The sequence below is a fragment of the Phyllostomus hastatus genome, unplaced genomic scaffold (assembly GCF_019186645.2).
Source record: "Phyllostomus hastatus isolate PE091 unplaced genomic scaffold, TTU_PhHast_1.1 phas_scaffold_39, whole genome shotgun sequence".
Lineage (NCBI taxonomy): Eukaryota > Metazoa > Chordata > Mammalia > Chiroptera > Phyllostomidae > Phyllostomus > Phyllostomus hastatus.
This window is the reverse complement of record NW_025334028.1, coordinates 10,505,529-10,527,703: the sequence shown is the minus strand read 5'-3', so window position 1 is coordinate 10,527,703 and position 22,175 is coordinate 10,505,529. Positions and strand designations below refer to the sequence as shown.

General features: G+C 35.3%; 1 protein-coding gene across 5 annotated transcripts in view; it reads left to right on the top strand.

The window, feature by feature from the left end:
• Nucleotides 1–22,175, top strand: part of MAPK10 (mitogen-activated protein kinase 10) — a 331,553-nt gene that overhangs the window by 178,444 nt on the left and 130,934 nt on the right. For 4 of the 5 annotated variants that reach the window (XM_045820360.1, XM_045820356.1, XM_045820357.1 and 1 more), the window contains 2 exons: nucleotides 3,720–3,791; nucleotides 18,497–18,666. In XM_045820360.1, coding sequence (XP_045676316.1) covers nucleotides 3,726–3,791; nucleotides 18,497–18,666 — 236 coding nt within the window. In that variant the 5' untranslated portion in view covers nucleotides 3,720–3,725. Of the gene's footprint in view, nucleotides 1–3,719; nucleotides 3,819–18,496; nucleotides 18,667–22,175 lie in introns of all 5 variants that reach the window. The other variant, XM_045820358.1, reaches the window with a different exon arrangement.

Below are 22,175 nucleotides of genomic sequence, written 5' to 3'. Positions count from 1 at the left end.
AACTTTATTATGAAATATTTCAGACATATTAAATAGCTTATAATTAATATATGTAGGGTTTTAAAAAAAGAATAATAATGAAACAAACATCTATGACTTTACCACCCAGCTAGAAGAAATAGACATAAAGCATACTTTGAGCCCATCAGTAGATGAGTGGATACAAAAGCAGTAGTACATTTATACAGTGGAATATTATATGCCCATAAAAAGAAGGAGCTCCTACCTTTTGTAATGGCATAGATGGACCTGGAGATTGTTATGCTAAGTGAAATAAGTCAGTTGGTGAAAGACAAATACCATATGATTTCACTTATATGTGAAACCTAATGAACAATAAAATTGACAAACAAAATACAAACAGAGGCATGGATACTTGAAATGACAGCTGTCAGAGGGGAAGGGTGTGGTAAAGAAGGTGAAGAGATTAGCCAAAGAACATCTGTGCATAAACCATAGACACAGACAACAATGTGGTGATGGTCAGAGGGAAGTGGGGCGGGGACTGAATGAATATGGGTAAAGGGGAGGAATGGGGACATCTGTACAGAGTCAACAATAAAAACAAAGTTATATAAAGTAAAGTAAAATAAAATAAAAAGTAAAATAAAATAAAGAACATCTTGGGAAACCCCTGTACGCTCCTTTCCAGTGGCATTCTTCCCACCCCCAGGAGAGCCATCTAATCTCTTGAATTTTGCATTTTTTTATTCTTCTGATTTTCTTTATAGTCTTGTCATAGCAAAAAAAGTATTCCTACAGAATAAATATTTCATTGGGCATATGTTGGAACTTTCATAATTTAAATTGACATGAGTTCTTTTCATTTGTTTAACATGATTAAGATATTTTGTCATGTTGAGATTTGTTTTTTTATTCAACCATTTTACTGCTATATGATATTCCACTAAATGAATATACCATGGTTTATTTATACATTGTTCCCTCTATGAATATTTTTTCAGTTTAAATTTTAATTACTTATTTGTTGTGTTGTTACAAAAATATTCTAATGAACTTCCTTTTACATATATCCTGGTAGCAAAACACAAGAGTTTCTTTGGGAGTATGTATAGAAGTGGATTGTTGGGTGGTAAGCTATGCACTTCACTATATAATGCTATTTTCCTTCTAAATTGGGTTGTTCCAGTTGCCACCTGTCAGCAGTGAATACATATTTCCACCTTATCTATCACTTTGAAAATACTGAATGTTATCATAGTTTTCAACTTTTAACAATTTGATGAGTGTAAAATAGTATCTCAATGCAGTTTTAATTTACACATATTTCTTTTTCTACTAAATGTCTTCCATATTTTTTGCTCACTCTTTTATTTTTTCTTGCCCCTTCTTTGTATTTTTCTTCTGGTCTTTTAGCAGCTTTTTATAAAATCTGGATAAATTTTCCACTGGTTATATATATTTCAAATATATTTTTTAAATTTGTGGCATACTTTTTTCTGTATTGGATTTTGTCATAAACAGAAATGATAAATTTTAAATAGCCCATTTTATTAATAATTTTCTGTGTAATTTAACATATATTTATGATGTATTTCTCAGATATCCAACTATATTTCCTTCTATAATATTTAAAGTTTGGCCTTTCCTAAAAACTTTAGTCCTTCTGTAGTTGCTTTTCATACAATATGAGCTGGGGATGGCCAAGAACTCTGCAGGGTCTGAGATGTTACAGTACTTGCAAATTAGCCTGCCCTGGTTTCATGGCTACTGGCAGAAGACACAAGATTCCTGGGTTACATCAATAGCAGTAGCTAGAGTGTCAGCATTACTGACAATTTCTCAGACCCCAGTTCCCACAGGGTGCCTCAGAGAAGGTCAAGTGGCTTCTGCACACACATTTATGTTGTAAAAGATGAACCCCAACCTAAGGGAATCCAAATCTTTTATAATGGGTAGTAACATGCCTTACCTTTGCCCCAGAGGGGACACCTTATCTATATTATACTGGAAAGTAATAAAATTGGCCTTTGCTTCAGAGGGAGATACTATCTTACTCTTCCAAGGCTGTTTGTTGTATAACATTCCTTAAAAAGATAGTCTGGAATAAAGGTGACCAGTGCTTCTGTTTGAAAGTCATGAAGAAATGTGAGAGGCCCATGCAGAATTGTTTCCCAACAGGGATGTGCTTTCTCCCTCTGCTCCCCCATGTTCATGACCAATTGTCTCAGCAGGATTTAATGCATAGTGTTTTTTTTCATCCCCAGATAACTTTAATATAATTAGGCTTAAGTGACTATATTAACATAATATAACATAATCAGGTTTCTATATATGTATATGTGTTTCTGGGCTCTCTATTCCTTTAATTGATGGTCGACCTCTGCATCAACCCCACATACCTTTACTTGGTAGAACTTTAAAATAAACCTTGATCTGTGGGAGAGCAATTCTCTCTCACCCCTCACAAATGCCCACCTTGTTCTTCAAGAATGTCTTACATATTCTTGTTCTTTCATTCTTCCTTAAATTTAAAAAAATCTGTACAAGTTCCAATGTAAAATATTTTTTTCTTGCAATTCAGACCTTCCTTCTGGGATCGTTTTTGCTTGCTTCAGAAGTTTGTTTAAAACTTCCTATCAGAAGTTTTTGTAGGTGTCTCTCATGGTACTCACCATAGACAGGTTCTAAGCTTTATTTCCTATACCCTGCATGCTGCTCTTTAAAAACTAAAGTTCTAGTCTTCAGACATTAGCAGATAGCGTGGGGACAAGTGGCAGCTTTAGCTCATTACTTGTCTACATGAATGCTTTGACATTGTCTTCAACACCTCAGAAATTTGATTGTCTTTTTAGGCAGCTCTACTATGCACTTTAAAAGGTAATTTGTATATTTCATCTAACTTTTTGCATTTTGCTTTGAGAGTGGTTTTCAGGATATCTAATCTTTCATATTGCCAGAAACAAGTCTTGTATCAATGTGGTTTTAAAATTCTTTAATCTCACAGAATTGTGTCTTGCACACAATAAACATTCAATAAATTTAACTAAACTAAGATTTCATTTGGGTTTCTCTCATGCTGCCTCATCATTCTCAATAACCCAGTGTCCAATTTAGCATTTACAACATTAGATAATTTTTATCCTCTCCATAAAACTTTAGAGAATTATAAAATATTTCAAACATACAGAAAATAATATAATTGAAATATTTATACTTACTACCAAGATTAAACAGATGTTAACATAGTACCCTATTTTCTTTAGTCTGTGATTATATGGTTATTAAACAAAGCAATGTATATTATCATAAGCTCTAATTCAATTATTCCAATTCCTGAATGTAATTTTGTTATAAATTATATTTTAATAGTCCTTTTTTTCTGTAATAAACATCGTCATATAAACTCTTGAAAATATATTTGGGAATTTTTTTTTAATTAGAAGACTAAAACTTAAATTGCTGTATAATAGATAGTATACACTTACCTTAATTCATTAGGTATACCCAAATTCTTATATCTGTTCTTGATGATTATAATGATGTCAATCATTACATAAGACAGGTCATTTTTACTTTATCTTATTATTTAGTATTTACAATTTATGAAAAGTTTCTAGTTGTAGTCTGAATAAGGATTATGCTGAAGTGTTTTACATAGCTCCTTGGGTATAATTCAAATTATATTAAAGTTTATATTATTTAATAATGAACAATTAGGTGACTTGGAAATTCATGCCCCTCCTTTTTTTCTATAGGTATTTATGAGCCTCCATTTACTATACTACTGCAGTGAACCAACCTTGGATGTGAAAATTGCCTTTTGTCAGGTGTGTGTTCCTTACAGGTAAAACAAGGTACAGTATATTCCCTTGTATTTCCATTTTGCCATTCCATCCTGCACATGTTCCACACCAAATTAAGTACATATGTAATATTAAAAGTAGCATAGGAAATAGAAATGGATATTGAGATTTTTTTTTCTCCCTAGTTCATTTCATTTAGAATTGGAATGAAGAGAATTTTTTTAATGACTATAAATATAGTATTTAATCACTTTGTAAAGTGATTTCTGACTAGGCTTCACTTATACTTAACATTTTTAATATTTCTTTTCAAATCTTTGAAATGAGGCTTTAATCATGAAAAGAGCTTAAGTCTCTGTTATTCCTCATCCTAAGGGCTGATGAGCCCCAAGTAGATGAGCTCCAATACTCATATGCAATAACATGCAGATTAGTAATAAAATCTAAATAACAATAATGACAAATAAATAATAAATTGAATAAATACATTTCACCTATAATGATCAGTAAGAAGCTGTCAACCATTAATAATTGGCAGTGTGAATGGATCAGGTGAGAGTCTGTTCTCTCGTATAATATGAGCTGTTCTTAAGAAAGAGGCTGCCCAAGGTATCTATGCTTATTACATATGTTTAGGGTATATTTAGGTATACCCTTAGGTAATATACCCTTAGGTTTAGGGAAGTCCTAACCTAAGCCTCTTGTCAATGTGCAGTTAATAGTGCTCCCTTTTATTTTCAGGAGTGGTTCTTGGAAAATAAATTTTATGGTAACTCTGTTTATGCCCCAAGCATAGAACTTCACATCAGTCTCTCTGTGATAATTTCCTCTGTGTTTTCTCATTTAACTGTGCTGCAAGTAGAGAATGATACATCTCCACTGAAACGAGGTTTAAACAATTACTCTGCAGCTTCTATTATTTTAGTACAATTTTTTCTGATTCTGCTAATATTTGATTATTATTGAAAATATACAAAAATATAAGCCCTGGCTGGCATAGCTCAGTGGATTGAGTGCAGGCTGGGAACCAAAGTGTCCCAGGTTCGATTCCCAGCCAGGGTACATGCCTGGGTTGCAGGCCATAACCCCCAGCAACCACACATTGATGTTTCTCTCTCTCTCTATCTCCCTCCCTTCCTTCTCTAAAAATAAATAAATAAAATCTTAAAAAAATTAAAGGTCATTGATGTTTAAAAAAAAAAGAAAATATACAAAAATATAAAGGGAAACAAAACATTGGTGCATTTACTCTCCCCGAGCATAGAATTACTATGGAAAAGTAAAATGTGTTACCTGCTATGAATAAGATTTATTGATCTGCCTCATCTTCCAAACCTCCAGATGTAGTGACTAAAGCCTCAAGGCCTGTACATAACTTCTCTTCTAAGAACTCTGGATCTGGACAAGACATCTTGGATAGAAATTATAGATCTACCACTTATTGGCCATTTACTTGTAATCTTGAGCAAATTAGTCTCCTGTGCTTGTTTCCTTATGTGGGAAAAGGGGAAAATAATATGACTGATCTACAGTTATGAAAACTAAATTAGGTGATACTTGCAGAGCACTGAGAATAGTGCTGGAAAACATGTTTGTTAAATAAATAACTACATTTTAAATAAATTTACATTTACTCTTCTGGAGCTCCCATTGAGTTCCAGTGTTTTAGTTATTATCAATATCTTGAATACTCCTGCAGTTATATGTCCTACCTGAACCTTCCTGCAAAACCAGACTTGTAGATTCAACTGCCTGTTCTACATCTCATCTCTGCTTAGACCTCTAAGGGGGCATATCAAACTAGGCACATTCCAAACCAAGCCCTTGATCTTTCCTCCAAAATTCCTCTGCTCTAATTGAGTAAATGCTAAATCCATCTTTCCAGTTGCTTAGAACAAAATCTTTGGAGTCATTTTTGGGCAACACTTCACATCCAATCTGTCAGCAAATTCTGTTAGCTCTACATTCAAAATATATCTGGAGTCTCACCACTTGCCATTCTCGCCATTACCAGTCTGATCTAAGAGACCATTACATCTTGTCTGGATTATTGCAAGAACTTCCAATTAACTCATCCCCAAGTAGCACTGAAAACAGCAAGAGTGATATTTGGAAAATACAGGTGAGATCATGTCATGCTTTGACTAAAAACAAAACAAAACAGAAAAATCTTTCAATGTTTTCCCATTTCACTTGTGGTAAAAACTCAAATTCTTGTAATAAATAGACAAGCCTTGACCATGTAGTCACTAGAGACACCTCCCTGAAATGTGCTTCCTTTATTATTCACTTGACCCACTCCTTCACCCACTTCAGGGCTTTGCTCAAATGTCATTTTTAAGGAAGATTTTCCTGACTATCCTATTTTAAATTGTCTCTTCTAATCCTACACTGCCAACTCAACTTCCCTGCCTTTCTTTTTTTCCACCATAACAAACTTTTTATTTACTGATGAGAGACAAAGACAGAAGGGGAGGGGAGGGGAGAGGAGGGGAGGGGAGGGGAGGGGAGGGGAGGGGAGAGGAGAGGAGAGGAGACATATCTATTTGTTGTTCCACTTATTTATGCATTCATTGGTTGATTCATGTATGTGCCCTGACTGGAGATAGAACCTGCAACCTTGGCATATTGGGACGATGTTCTAACCGACTGAGCTACCTGGCCAGGGACTTGTTTCTACATTTTAGATTTTTGGAGAGGTTGTCTGTCATCCCCAAATACTAAATTCAGAAGCTGACTTCATATAAACATGGTTTAAGGGAATCATTAGATTAACCATGGGTATATTTGAGGGTTTTGGTGTTTTTTAAATCAATGGTCATATATGCTTTTGAAATATAAACTGATAAAACTTTTCTTTACTAGTTTAGTTTTTCATGTAACAGGGAAAGAGAATTTTTTAGTTCTCTTTTTAAAGAGTTTCCTGCCTTGTATATTACATAAAGGAGGTCAGCCCTGACATTCTTTTATACCTGCATTGATATATTTCATTTTGCATTCATTTTCTAAAATCCCAATATACATTTTTTAGTGCATGGACTGCCTGTGGGTGAATAACTAAAGGCACAGCAAACTACTGTAGAAACACAGAACATTATGAATAATGAAATTAATCATTTACATTATATGTATACTATCAGGATAATAACAAACCTACCTACTTTTATGAGTAAATGTTTCAGGTTGCTTAACAATAGTTTTTTTTATATGCCTACCTGTGAGGATGGCTATAGCAAATTTCAAATTTTCAAGAGTAAATTTAGTGTCAGATTTATGTCTTATTTCTTGGGTAGATATTTTTCTAAAAATGTATTAAGTAATCCAATTAATGAATAGAATCAACTAGGTTACTAAAGACTAGCTAACAAATAATGTGAAGGTTCCAAGATTAGGTTTTGTAATGATGAACTTTTCTGTATTGGTTAGTGGTATGTGTTTGGTTTGCTTGAAGCACAAAAGGTTGGACTTGACTTGTTGTTGAATGGTCTTAACCCAAATGTTAATGTAGCTTTTAAATATTACAAGATTAGTCATGGCTGAGGTATTAATAAGATTAAATTAAGTCATTGCTTACATCTTTCAAAATAGTTGTGCTGTAAAATATCCCAGAATATCCATGATTTTCAGTGTATGGTTAATTACACTCTAAAGAAAAGCATCAACTTGTATATTTCATCTTGATCTATATAGTATTCTTAAGTAATCAACTAATTCTTTAAATGCACTATTTTCATTTTATTATTATTCTGATGTGAGGCTTTGAAAAAATATATTAAGTGATAATTTTGCTTTTCTGTGGAATTATCTGTGCAGATGAATTTTTCAGTAAATGAAAAGGAATAATGTCCATTTTGGTTCTAGGTTCAAAAATCAGTTCTAGTCTAGACTGTGTCATTCAACACTTCTTTTGTTCATCTTCTCTACAAATGAATACTTATTTGGCTATATACTCTATATATCTCTAACTTATACCAAAGAAGGTCAAGGCAGTTAAAAAGGTATATATTCAAAAATATGAAAACCAAGACTTTGGAGAATGTGGAACTACTAAAGTTTAAAACTAATTAGATCTTTTTATAATTGTACAATGAAAGAATGATAATAATATGATTATATTTAAGAATAATATTCTTTATTGTGTAAGTGAAAACAGGGTGTGTTTCATATTCTTTTTTGAGGGGGTTCCAATTTTATTTTAATCATTGTTCAAGTACAGTTTTCTGTCCTTTACTCCCATCCTAGCCCACCCACCCCTCCCTCCCCACCTCCCTCCCATTTCCACCCCCCTCCCTAGTTTTTGTCCATGTGTCCTTTATATTTGTTCCTGTAAACCCTAACAATTCTCCTCTGAAATTCCCTCCCCTCTCCCCTCTGGTCTCTGTCAGCCTGTTCTCTATTTCAGTGTCTTTGGCTATATTTTGCTTGTTTCTTTGTTTTGTTGTTTAGGTTCCTGTTAAAGGTGAGATCATATAGTATTTGTCTTTCACTGCCTGGCTTATTTCGCTTAGCATAATGCTTTCCAGCTCCATCCATGCTGTTGCAAAGGGAAGGAGCTCCTTTCTTTCTGCTGCATAGAATTCCATTGTGTAAATGTACCGTAGTTTTTTGATCCATTCATTTACTGACGGGCACCTAGGTTGCTTCCAGCACTTGGCTATTGTAAATTGTGCTGCTATGAACACTGGGGTGCATAGGTTCTTTGGATTGGTGTTTCAGGGTTCTTAGGATATAATCCCAGCAGTGGAATTTCAGGGTCAAAAGGCAGATCCATTTTTAGTTTTCTGAGAAAATTCCATATGTTTTCCATAGTGGCTGCACCAGTCTGCAGTCCCACCAACAGTGCACTAGGGTTCCCTTTTCTCCACAACCTCTCCAACACTTGTTATTTGTTGCTTTGTTTATTATGGCCATTCTGACTGGTGTGAAATGGTATCTCATAGTGGTTTTAATTTGCATCTCTCTGATAGCTAGCAATATTGAGTATCTTTTCATGTGTCTCTGGATCCTCTGTATGTCCTCCTAGGAGAAGTGTCTTTTCAAGTCCTTTTCCCATGTTTTAATTGGGTTGCTTGTCTTCTTAGAATGGATTCATGTAAGCTCTTTATATTCTTAAAGGTAGCATTTGGTAAACTCTAATTTTTTTCTCCTAAAAATCCAAAGATATATTTTAGAGGTAAGTCAGTGAAATCCAGACAACTAACTTTAAACCTTTCGATTCTTAAGTGACTTTTTACTATCCTTATGATAAAACAAAACCTCTTACACCCACCCTGTAAAGTTTATCTTTTTTAATTCTTATTTATTTGTCTGGAAATTTTGACCTGCCTTTGTTGGGAACTGTCCTGCCTGGTTTCAGGATCTGTAACCCTCCATGGCTAAGGCTGAGTGAGAGACCTCCAGATCAGAAACCACTAATGAGACAAGCTTATCTCCCTGGCAGGAGTGCTGCTTCTGCTTCTTGCCTGGCCCCCAGTGCTTGATCAGTTAGCCAATGATGGGTAAGATTCCCCAAGGGGGGAATCACTTAAGACAGGCATGATCATGTGGAGGCCCCAGGGAAGGACTTGGGGGGCTGTGGAAAGACGGGGTGAGCACCCCTCACCCCTCGGCTTTGACAAAGCCTGAGTCCTCATTCTGCCTGTGAGACATCTAAATCTCCCAGCTGCCTTTGTCTCCTTTGCCCGACTCAAGCCTGTGACAATAACCAGGGGTGGTGTAATCCACACTGGGGACTGCAGACTTCCCAGGATGATCAGGCCTGAAAAAGGAATATGTAAAATCCTGCGAAACCTACTTGCTGAGGATGCTCTTAATTAGATTATGAAGGCCTGGGCAGGAAATGAATTTAGGTCCTCAAGCTCTATAGTTTTTTAGGTGATAAGACTCCAACTCAGTGAGAGCCCTTTTTAGTTCTTTGAACATTATCTGTTGTTTGATCCTTACTGCCTGACAATGATTAATGAACTTTACCTGTATTCTTGGGCAAATCGAAACCCAGTAAAAGCTCTGTAAAGGGAAGGATTGGGGCGCTCTCCTTTGAGGGAGTGGCCAGGCCACTCCGAGGCACCCTCCCCTTGAGAGGGTAGCCGGGCTGTCCTTTTTCCTACATAGGACTCGGTAGTCCATGTGAATGTCTCATGTCTCATCCATGATGCTGCGGACACTGCGGGGTGGTGTCTATGTCATGCCTTGATTATATGATATCATTTATTATTGCTGTTTTATACTTCTTTTTTGTTGTAGAAAAATTAGGAATATGTAGCTCAAAAGATGAATTTAGTTTGTTTAGCTTAGATTATTGTGATAGTAATTTAGATCATTGTGATAACAAAGCCAGCATTCTAACTTTGATGATCTAAGAGAAACTTTAATATTGAGCTCCATGGAGGCAGAAGGTTTATATTATTAGTGCCTAGAACATTGCTTGGTGCACTTGAAGACCAAAGTAAATATCTGTTGAATGAAAGACATACCACAGCAATAGATAGGCCTCAAATCTCAGTGACTTACCTGAGCAAAATTTTATTTCCTGTTTACAAAGTTTAGTATAGGTTATCAAGTGCTCTCGTTTATCTGAGGAGTCAGGAGTTTCAGCTTCTGCCATCATATGACTCAGGTATTTAGGCTTTTGCCAGCTTGTGATGTTCTAGCTAAGATACCAGTGTGTGAAAAGTGATGGATTGTGGGGGCATGTTGGTGACTCCAGCCACTTCTGCTGTTGTCCACTTGCCAGCAATAGTTACATAGCCGCAACAGGACTGCAGAGGAGGCTGGGAAACATAGTGGAGCACACAGATATCACCATACTACTGCCTCTACCACAGATGAACACACAGAAATGAAATATTGTATTACCTGAGCATTCTGAACCCCATGGGTTACATGCTGATTTTATAGCAGTATCATAATGCCATGGGATGGCATTATGGCTTAGGACAAATTTGGTTAAAACATTCTAAAACTGCTAATTAGCTATGTGTCTTTAAATATTATTTAATTCTAAATAACAATGATAATTACAGTTGTAGTAATAAGCTTTGTTGAGAGTTTTCTATAAGCTAATCCAATGCTAAGAGCTTTACATAGATTATCTCACATAACACTCTCACTGATGAAAGGGAGCAAATTACCCTTATTTCATAAATAAGGACACTAAGGCTAAGGTTGTAAAATAACATGCCCAAGACTTCTCAATCAGGATTCTTAGATAAAGCTGGGTTTTTACCCTTTTCTAATACTCTCAGTGTAGGATTTCTCAATTGCAACTGAGAATACTAATTCTTACGTAAAATGATTTATACACCTCCTACCGTACAGTGTCTGGTCCTATGCTTGTATCAGCCCCATGCTTAGCAGATTTTCAAGCAGTACTTATTTCCTTCCATCGTATATAAAGAACTGGTAGGCAGAACCATGCCTGTTCTACTATTGATTTATGTGCTTTTCAACTTAATTGACAATAATGATTAAACATAATTTAAGTCTTAAAGTTTTTACTGTGTTATTGATTTGTTATAAGTCATTAATTCCATAGAATAACTGTCTTTGGGCCCATACAATACAACAGTCACATACATGCCAGGCTCTAATCCTCCTTAGGGAATAACACTTCAAGAAACAGTGGAGAAAATATGCTCTTGACAGAGCAAAGCCTAATTCTAAATGTCATTAAGTATTGTCTCAAATCTCCCCCTTTAAAAACTAATATGTAAACAATGTGATTCATATTTAAAACAGGTTAAACACATTCTTTTGAACACATAACAAACAGAACAGCATGCATTGTTTTGGGGAACTTTATGTAGCAATCTTGGAGTGGGATCATGAAGGACCTCAATAAGCTAGGCATAACTATGAGAATGACTAGCTCAATATCATTTGTGCCAAAAGCAGAATCATCACTTTAGGCAGTGATTTTTCAGTATCCAAAAGACAAAATTAAAAGAATACAGATTGACCAGTTAAATTTCTGGAGATACATTTTGTAGCTAATTTCTTTTGGCTGTCCTGTTGAAATGGATCAATATAATATCATAACACCTTTAATAATGTCTGGCATACAGTAAGTGTTCAATAAATGTTTAACAAATAAATGAAATTAGGCCCTTTAAATTTCTATGCAGTTCTGAAAACCCAGCTGTTCATCACCAACACCAGATTGTCTGCTTCAATTCTGAGTTGTTTAATGTTCAATTAAATTCAAATTCTAGACTGAGATAAGACATAAATAAAAGAAGGACATGGTATTCATTTGTTTTGATTTTCTAAGCTCTATTCCCATAGCTCACCTTGTCATAAGAAATCAACCTCATTGTTCAAAATTATTTTAGCCAAACTAGTGAGTGGTTTAGTTAAAAAAATAAAGGAAAGAGAACAGGTTTTGGAGTTGGATGAACTTCAGTTCATATTAATTCATACCACTAATTAATAATTCTAAGACTTTGAGCCAATTAATGACTCTGCCTGCCACTTTTCTCAGCTGTTGTTAGTGTTAAATATAGTATACAACAGAACACAAAGTTCACATTTAGGGAGTAAGCAATTAATACTGGTTCACCTTTCTTTTTGTGTCTTTCATTAAAAAATATTGTATCTAATGCCTGTTGTTTGATTCCAGGTTTATTATACAAAGAACTATTGAATATATTTTTCCTGAATTAAGTGCTAGAGAAATTTTACTTTTCCTGTGAACTTGTATGATAAATGTATGAGATTAATGAATCAAAACTTGCCACTCATTGTGGTTTTGTTGTGTTGAGATTATTTTTTCCTTTGGCTTCCAGAAGCACAGCATTAAGTTTTGTGCTCCAGGCAGTAGATATTCATAACTTGTCTTCTAGTAAAATTGTCATCTCCCAGCCTGTGATTTATTTGACATTTGTTCTTAAAACTGGATTTGTTTTAATGTTCCTCTATGTTTTATGGTAAACTGCACAAATCCTTTCCTGGATCTACACAGAATATACTCATACATGATAAGCGAACAAAAGGATAAAATCACTAGTTCAAGGTTTTGTCGCTATTGAGTGTAGAACTCATCCAGGCATGGTGCCATTTTCCAGCTATATCATTCAAAAGAAGCCAAGGATGCTTAACCTCTAAAAATTCTTAAACCTCAATGTTTTCTCCTCTCCTCAAAAATTAATTAGCAGTAACATAGGACAGTCATGCATAAATGAAAAATGGGGGGGGGGTGCTTCTGGAATACAGGTTATTACATTGGAGAAAAAATGCAATCAAAGCTTTGGACACCTGCAGGATAAGGTCAGTAATATGGGACATTTTTCTCTGCAAAGCTTCATAGCTAAAGCTAGTAACTGAGCTGATGAAGGGGCCTCATTGCACAAGGCCCTTTTTTACAGGTCTACATGGAATGCAGTCTTTTTGCAGAACAGATTATATTCAGACTTCCTCTCTGCCTACCAAATGGCAGTGGCAAGAAAACCTTCTTTTAACTCAGCTTTAAATTTTTTTAGCAGATGGGAGATGGAAAGGAAATGAGTTTGCTTTGAATTTTTGCAAAGAAAATTCTGTTATATCCACATAAAAATGATTGTTGAGTCATTTCAAATACAAGGTTAATATTCAGTGGGGGAATTATTTTAAAAAATGTTTTGATCAATAGAATAAACTATTTTAAACCTATTGTTATTTTGTACCATATTGATCTTCAAAAGTTACCACTGTAGTTTTTTGTAATTTTTAAATATATTACTACTTCTTTTTAATTCTCTCTTAATCTACATATTAATTTCTTTTCTGGAAAGGGACTTTCCATTTTGATGAGCATTTATGAATACCTGTGAATATCAGACATTCTTCCCAAATGTTTTAGCATGAGTTTAGCATAGAGAAGTGAGGGAATGCCTATTTTCATTAGCTAGTTGAGAGAATCCCGGTCAGGCACTGTATTGCACCCTGAGATAGGAAAGCATATTTCTGGGATTATGACAGCTGGGCCTGCTTAAACAGCTGCCAATATCAAGGAGAGTCATCCTAATAACATTTTTAACATCCACATCCTTAGTTTACTTGGTTTGACCTACATTGCTTCCAGTTTCTGCCTCTCCAAACAGCCCTCTTTAATGGTGACATCTCTTATCTCCCCTATTTTTAAAAAGGTTTTATTTATTTATTTTTAGAGAGAAGGGAAGGGAGAGAAAAAAAGAGGGAGAGAAACATGTGTGAGAGAAACATCGAATGGCTACTTCTTGCAGTCCCCCAACTGGTGGACCTGGCCTGCAACTCAGGCATGTGCCCTGACCAGGAATCAAACTGGTGACCTTTTGGTTCACAAGCCAGCACTCAACCCCCTGAGCCACACCAGCCAGGGTTGTAGTGGTTCTGAGACTGATAGTTGCCAAGTGGTTGGGAGACTGGGTAAAAAGGTGAATGGATTAACAAGTACAAATTGGTAGTTACAAAATAGTCATGGGGATATAAAGTACAGCATAGGGAATATTGTAAATTATATTGTAATAACTCTGTATGATGCCAGGAGGGTGCTGGAAAAATTGGGGGGATCACTTTGTAAAGTATGTGATTATCTAACCACTATGCTGTATACCTAAGACTAATACAAAATAACATTGAATGTAAACTATAACCGAAAAATAAAATTTAAATAAAATAAAATAGTCATTCTGAAACTGTGGAGCTTCTTAGAAATACAAACTCTTAGCCCTACAACTGTTCCATTGTATCAGAAACTTTGCAATGGAACTCAGTAGTCTGTTTCACAAGCTCCTCAGGTAGTTTTGATTCATGTTAAAACTTAAAAAAATGTATATATTTATGTAAAGACAATGACATAAAAGATAAAACCTGATTCATCATTTTGAGGGAAGGAAAAAAAAAGAAAAAAATCACCTGAACTGATAATGGAAAAAGATTTTATCTTTTCCTGTACTATTTTCTTATTTTGTACACAGATTACTAAACTACTACTCCAAAATAAAGTATCTATTTCTTCCAAAAACAAAAACAAACAACAATAAAAATACCCAAAATGATTTTGGTTAGATTGTATTGTGACAGCCGTATAAGAGCATGCATTTAAAAAAAAAAACACATTAAAATTGGTGAATCTTTTTGCAGTCACTTTTATATTAAAGATGGAAGAAAATACACAACATTTTTGGTATATTGTGCTTTATTATTTCAAGAAAGATAAAAATGCAACTGAAACCAAAGAAAAGATTTGTGTAGTGTGTGGAAAAGGTGTTGTGACTGATAGAATGTTCGAAAGTGGTTTGTGAAGTTTCTTGGTACTGTTGACATTTTGGCCAAAAAATTCTTTGCTGTGGGGCTGTCTTAGGCATTGGAAGATGTCTCAGCAGCACCCCTGGCCTCTACCCTCTAGAAGCCGATAGTGGGAAATAGCCAGCATACTCAAAACCTCCAAATCAATAAAATTATAGTAAAAATAAAAAACAAACAAAAACAAACAAAACTTCAGGTTCTCTGCCTTAAGCCATTGTATTGGCCTTCTCAATATGATTTTTTTGGTTTTCTCTTTTTGGGTTCTAATCATCAGCACTCTTTGTTTCTTCTCTTCTTAGGTTCAGATCGTAAGTTATGTAACCTGAGCTAAGGATATTCTAAAACATAGAGCTGAAGAAATGTTTTTAGCATTGATAATATTTTTCCATAGCATGCTTAATGGTACATTTTCATAGGCACTTAGAGAAAAGTTTGAGCTCTATAGTTATGACAAGGAAGAGTACATGGAAATTGGGGATAAAATATACTGCAATAAATATCTTCTGAGCTTTTAGAAACTCAATTTGGATTTGTAGGCTTAGGATGCAAATGAGATCTGGAGGAAATTCATCAACAACATATTTGCCATCCAAGAAAATTTCTAATCTTGTTATCCCTATGTCTTACTGCTGATAATTAAAATAGCCTTTTCCCAATTATTGGAGGTACTTCCAAGAATATATTTTCTAACTTTTAGATTTAGTTTAAAGTTTAATTCAAAATTAAATAAAAAGAGGATACTTGAAAGAAAATTGTGTATGAATTCACAAATATTGTAATGATGATTTTCAATCTTATTGTGAGAAATTATGTGCTCTGGAATGAAAATAAAAGATTACTGAGTAATTAGAAAATATGTCAGAGCATTAGGCATTTCATTTGAAAAGTTTTTATTTGTATCTTTTTGACTGGGAATTCTCCTGTTGCTAAAAGTTTTGCTCCTGGTATAAAATCTGTGATTACTTAACCATTTTACCAAACTACAACCAAGTCAATATGTAGTTTCCCCATTATATAAATAGTCCTGTTGTAGATATGCACTGCAAAAGAACCAAGAGGATTTCTCAGGAGTGTGAACAATTGGTATGATGCAATAATTTATCCTATGAGAGCACTGAGGTATTTGCTGGGTTATCCTCGTCCTAACTAGGACCCTGGTTTCCAGTTTGTGTGTGCCATGCACGAGCAATAGAATCTAGCAGTTTAAGAGACACACAATATGCTCCCTGTGGCAGATGCAGAAATACTGTTTCTGCTGCTTAATAAGTGTTTATTTTTAAAATATCTCAGGCAGAGCGATATGATCTGTTTTACAATCTTGAGGGGTAAACCCCTCCAAGTGAGTGGCTCTCAACATGCATCAGAATACTCAGAGGGCTTATTAAAGCAGATTATTGGTTCCTGCCCCACTGAGTTACTGGTTCAATCAGTGTGAAGTTGGAGTGAACATTTGTATTTGTAACAAGTTTCCAGATGAGGTAAATGTCCCACTCATTGCAGAAAAAGCAGTATTGTTCGATAAGCCAACTAAATTTAAGCCACTTCCCTTATCATGTGGCACATAAAAACATGCATGAATTTCCCAAAATGCCTGCTAAGGGTTATGCCTCCTCTAATGGTATAGATCTTTCAATTTTCAATTGCTGGGATTGTGGGGGGAACCCACAAAATGTGTGAGTGCTCAAAACCTGAACAAAATCACTAAGAAGGAAGCCCTGGCTGGCAGAGCTCAGTGGATTGAGCGCAGACTGGGAACCAAAGTGTCGCAGGTTCGATTCCCAGTCAGGGTACATGCCTGGGTTGCAGGCCATGACCCCCAGCAACTGCACACTGATGTTTCTCTCTCTCTCTCTCTCTCTCTCTCTCTCTCTCTCTCCCCCTCCCTCCCTTCCCTCTCTAAAAGTAAATAAATAAAAAAGTAAAAAAAATCACTAAGAATGAGAGGAGATAACTACAGGGTAGGCATGTGTGCCTCAAGGTTAGACAATATTCTGTAAGGTCCCTTCTAGCTATAAAATCTATAGTATTTAATATCATAGAGTGAAATATGAGGTCATTTCTGGGTAAACAAAAATAATGGATAATGGATATTTACATTATATACATCCATAAATCATGATTTAAAATTTCAAAGACAGATTCTTCAATTGGTAAATATAATTGATAGAAGAGCTTATCTTAAAGATAAAAACAAAAGGTACAACAATTGAGATTTAATATCTAAGATTATAAAGAATAAAGAGTTTAATATTTTAGAATCATCTTAATTTGGACTAAAATTGTTCAGAATTTAATGCAGGGTAATAACATCACCCTGCATTAATAACATCTTTAATATTATTAAGAATAAATGAAGTCAATACTATTTAATAAAAATTTACCTAATTAAAAAATTAAAGCTACACATTATTTTGTACCACAGTTCTTCCTGAGAAAGTAATGTAAGAAGTCTGTCCAGAAAGTATCCATCCAAGTACTATGAAACATAGAGACATTTATGAAGAAGATACAAGAAACATTGTACATAGGACAGTGATTCCTCAGTCCCCTTCAGGGTAGGCAACTTGAGACCTCACATAGTTCTCCCAATTACCATCAGCTGCCCCATCATATTTTCCTGAATCTCTTGTTTGAAATCTCTTCCCTTTCAATGGTGATTTTAGTTTTAGGAAAAGCCAGAAGTCACAGGGCACCAAATCTGGGAATAAGGGGGCCTGAGTCACCTGGGTGATTTGATGTTTTGCCAAAAAACTCTGCATGAGACATGATGTATAAGTGGATATGTTGTGATGAAGCTGCCAATCACCAGTTGCCCATAGCTGTGGCCTTCTGAATCATCAAAATAGTTTCCGCAGAGGAATCTTCAAGCTTAATGCAAAATTTGAGGCAGATTCATTGCTTTCTTACTCAGTCATTTTGAATACAATGGTCACACAGTACACATCCTTATTTGATGGCATCTACTTCCTCCACTGATTAGTACAGTGAAGTTGTATTGTTCACACGTGTACATTCCAGTCCACTCTCTTTGGCTGCCAAGTTACACCAATGTCACACAAACTGTTCTCATAGCAGTGGTTGGGCTTTTTCTAGACAGACCTCAGAGATACATTCTGTTATTTTTCCTTGTATGGCTATTATAATGGTTGGTCAGGGTTTGCCTCAAGTATCTAGCATAGTCCCTGGGACCAGTATATGTCCAGTAGATGTTGGCTCCAAAATATGAACAGTTTTTAATGAAACATTTCAGGAAAAGTTATGCAGATTTAATCTAGGATTATTTTATTATAAATAGTTTTAATATTGAAAAAAATTGTAATTATGCCAGGTAATCTTATATGGATGAATACATCATTTTTCAATGTGATAGATGACTAAATATTAGTATCATGAAAAGAACAGGTTTCTCTGTAGCTCATTATTTTGGTCATTCACTTGTCTCATGTTATCATTATTCTTTTTCACAGGGATTTGACAAACAAGTGGATGTGTCATATATTGCCAAACATTACAACATGAGCAAAAGCAAAGTTGACAACCAATTCTACAGCGTGGAAGTAGGAGACTCAACCTTCACAGTTCTCAAGCGTTACCAGAATCTAAAACCTATTGGCTCTGGGGCTCAGGGAATAGTTTGGTAAGTGGAATAGATTTAAATTATATTTTTAAAGGGAACACACTGTGTCAATTAGTCACACATGCATGCACACACACACACAAACAAAAAACCCATAAATAAATTGCATCACTGGGAGGGAAAATACATTCAGTTGAAGAAAAATAAAACTGTGAGCAATATTTGTAATTTGTTACCCATTTGCTAACAATATGTAAAACTACCTGTAACCACTTTTTCTGGTTTCAAAAAGTATTCATCATACAATAGCCATAAAAAACCCTCAGGGATTCAGAGGACTACTAGCTGTTATTAGTGCAATTTAGAAAATTTCATTTGAATATTTTCACAGGAAATGAAGAAATATGTGCTAACTAGCAAATAAAGTCCCCTACATTCTAAAGAAGTATAAATGGTGTCACAAATGTTCCTGAGACTTTTAAAGTTCAATGTTTAAAACATTGTTACCCATCAGAAAAATGGTATTTTAAAAATATTTTCTGAATGTTTCCAAACAGATTCTGTGATCCTTGGTCCTAAAATTGTCATAAAAGAATGACAATTTTGAGTGGCCAATTGAAATGATGACAAATCAAGATCTATTTTAGCTGTTACTAGGTTGATAAGCATTTCTGTTAGATAGTCATAACTAGTGTAGCAATTAAATGTACTTAGCATGAAATTATTAGTATAATGATTTTCAATTTTATGGCTTAGACTTATAAGTAAAAGTTTAGGACATTCATTACAAATATATATGTATATTTATATTTATAAAAGAAAATTATTTATGTCAATATTTGTATTTGTTATATGAATTACTGCTATGTTAGTAATGTTAATTTAAAAACACTTTTAAAGGATGAGATGAAGACTTTTTTTTTTTTAGCAGTTTTAGATTCATAGCAAATCTAGAGGCAGGTACAGAGATTTTCCATGCATGGCTTCCCCCCTTACCAACATCCCCACCTCAGTGGTACATTTATTGCAATTGATGAACCTGCATTGACACATCATAATCACTAAAGCCCATAGTTTACATTGGGATTCACTTCTGTTGTTGTATTATCATATGGGTTTGAACAAAAAAATGAGATGTTTTCATTTTTATGGTATCATACAGAGTATTTCCACTGTTCTAAAAATCCTTTGTGTTCCTCCACCACTCCCTGCCTCTTGAAACCATTGCTCTTTTTACTGTTCCCAAGTTTTGCCTTTTTCAGAAAGTCAATTAAATGGAATTATAAAGTATGTAGCCTTTTCAGATTGGTTTCTCACACTTAGTAATATGAACTTAAAGTTCCTCTATGTTTTTTTATGGGTTGATAGCTTATTTCTTTTTAGAATTGACTAATATTCCATTGTTTGGGTGTGCCATAGTTCACTTGTCCATTCACCTATTTTACGATGTCTTGGTTGTTTCCAGGTTTTTGGCAATTATGATTAAAGCTGCTTTAAATATCTGTGTACAGGTATTTGTGTAGACATAAGTTTTAAAGGTTCACTTCATTTTGACAACCGATTTTAGGCTTACTCTAAATGCTTAGTTGATTCAAATGGCAAAAGTGCAGAGTTGGGGTACTTATTAAATCATTTACTAGCATTTAAACCTCATTTATCAAACATACCAAGTCTTTTACACAAATTTACCTAGTATATTTTAATCTTTTCTAATGTCTATCAATTGTTCATGCAATTTAAAAGGTAGAATATTTTAATATTTTTAACAATGGGCCATATCTTTTATTTTGAAGATAGTTATAAAGGTAAAGCAGTTTATGTATGTATATATGTATGTATGTATGTACATACGTATTATGGTGCAAGTGTGAGATGAACCCCTTTGTGGCACAAAACAATTTCATTATTTCGTAGGTAGAATAATGGTTTCCCCAAAGATTACAGTGCCCAGACCCTAAACTCCCAAATCCTTGTATATGTTATTTTACATGGCAGAAGGGACTTTGCAGATGTGGTTAAGGTTAAGGATCTTAAAATTGGGGAGGTTATCCTGGAATATATATATGAGACCAAACTAATCACATGAGTCCTTAAAACTGGGAAAGAAAGGCTTAAGAGTGGGTCAGAGAAATGCAATGGGAGAGGAGAGATAAGAGATTTGAAACATAAGAGAGACTTGCCTTATTGATCCTGGCTTTGGAGATGAAGGAAAAGGGTCACAAGCCAAGGAATGGGGTGACTTTTACAAGATGGACAGGCTCTCAGCTGACAATCAGCAAGAAAATGGAGACTTCAGTAATACAACCACGAGGAATTGAAATCTGCCCACAAACCCAAATGAGCAAGGAAACCAATTCTTCTCTAACACATTCAGAAAGGAACTCAGATTGCCAAAATCTTGATGTTAGCCTCCTGAGATGCATGTAGGCCTTCTCATCTATGGTACTATAAGATAATAACTTTGTGTCGTTTAAGCAGTTAAGTTTGTGGTGACTTATTGAGGCAGCAATATTAATACATGTGGTATAGTAAAGATTCTACTATTAAGATAATTGCTCTAAATTGTGGGGGAGCTTTGCCCGCAGAGCCCCCTGTACGCCACGGATGAGAATAAGTCTACCAAGACAAGATCTGCTTGGGGAGGAAAGTTGGCCAATCTCTTGAAGGAGAAGGACCAAGAGCCTTTTCCTCAATGGCTTTTATTGGGTTCATTTACACAAGAATTCAGGTAAAGCTCATTACTCATTGCCAGGAAGTAAGGATCAAATAACAAGGAACACTGAGGGCCTATTTTGAGTCAGGGTCAGATAGCTAAAGAGCTGTAAAACTTTGAGGAACAAACTTACTTCTTCTTTGGACCCTTATCATTCAATTGAGAGCATTCTAAATAAAGCAGGTTTCACAGGATTTTACATATTTTTTCTTAGGACTGATCACCCGGGGAACCTGCCCTTTCCAGCACAGGGCTACACCACCCTCTGTCATTATTTCAAGCTTAGGTGGAGTAAGGGAAGTAAGGCAGCCAAGAGATTAGGAGATTTTCTCACAGACAATGAGGACTCAGGCTATGTCAAATCCGAGGGGCGACGATCCATCACCCCCTTTTGCTGTAGCTCCCAAAGTCCTTCCTTGGTGGCCTCCCACATGATCATGCCTGTCTTAGATTGTTCCCCACATGGGGAATCTTACCCATCATTGGCTAACTGACCAAGCATTGGGGGCCAGGCAGGGTGAAGTAAAAGGAGCAGAAAGGGCACTCCTGCCAGGGAGATAAGCTTTTGTCTTTTTGGTGGCTTATGGTCCAGGGTCATTCTTTCAGCCATAGCCTTGGTGTGGGTTACAGCTTTTGATACCAGGCAGGGCAGTTCCCAATACTAAATCTCATAAAAGCAGGCACACTAAACTATGTTTTTACAAGAAAAAGTTCAGGGTACCTCTGTCAACCCTCCCTAGACTGTGAAATTCCCACTCTCTTTCTTTTTTAATCCTCACTCAAGAATACGTTTATTGATTTTAAGACAGAGGAAAGAAGGGGGAGAGAGAAAGAGAGAGAAAGGAAGGGAAAGCAA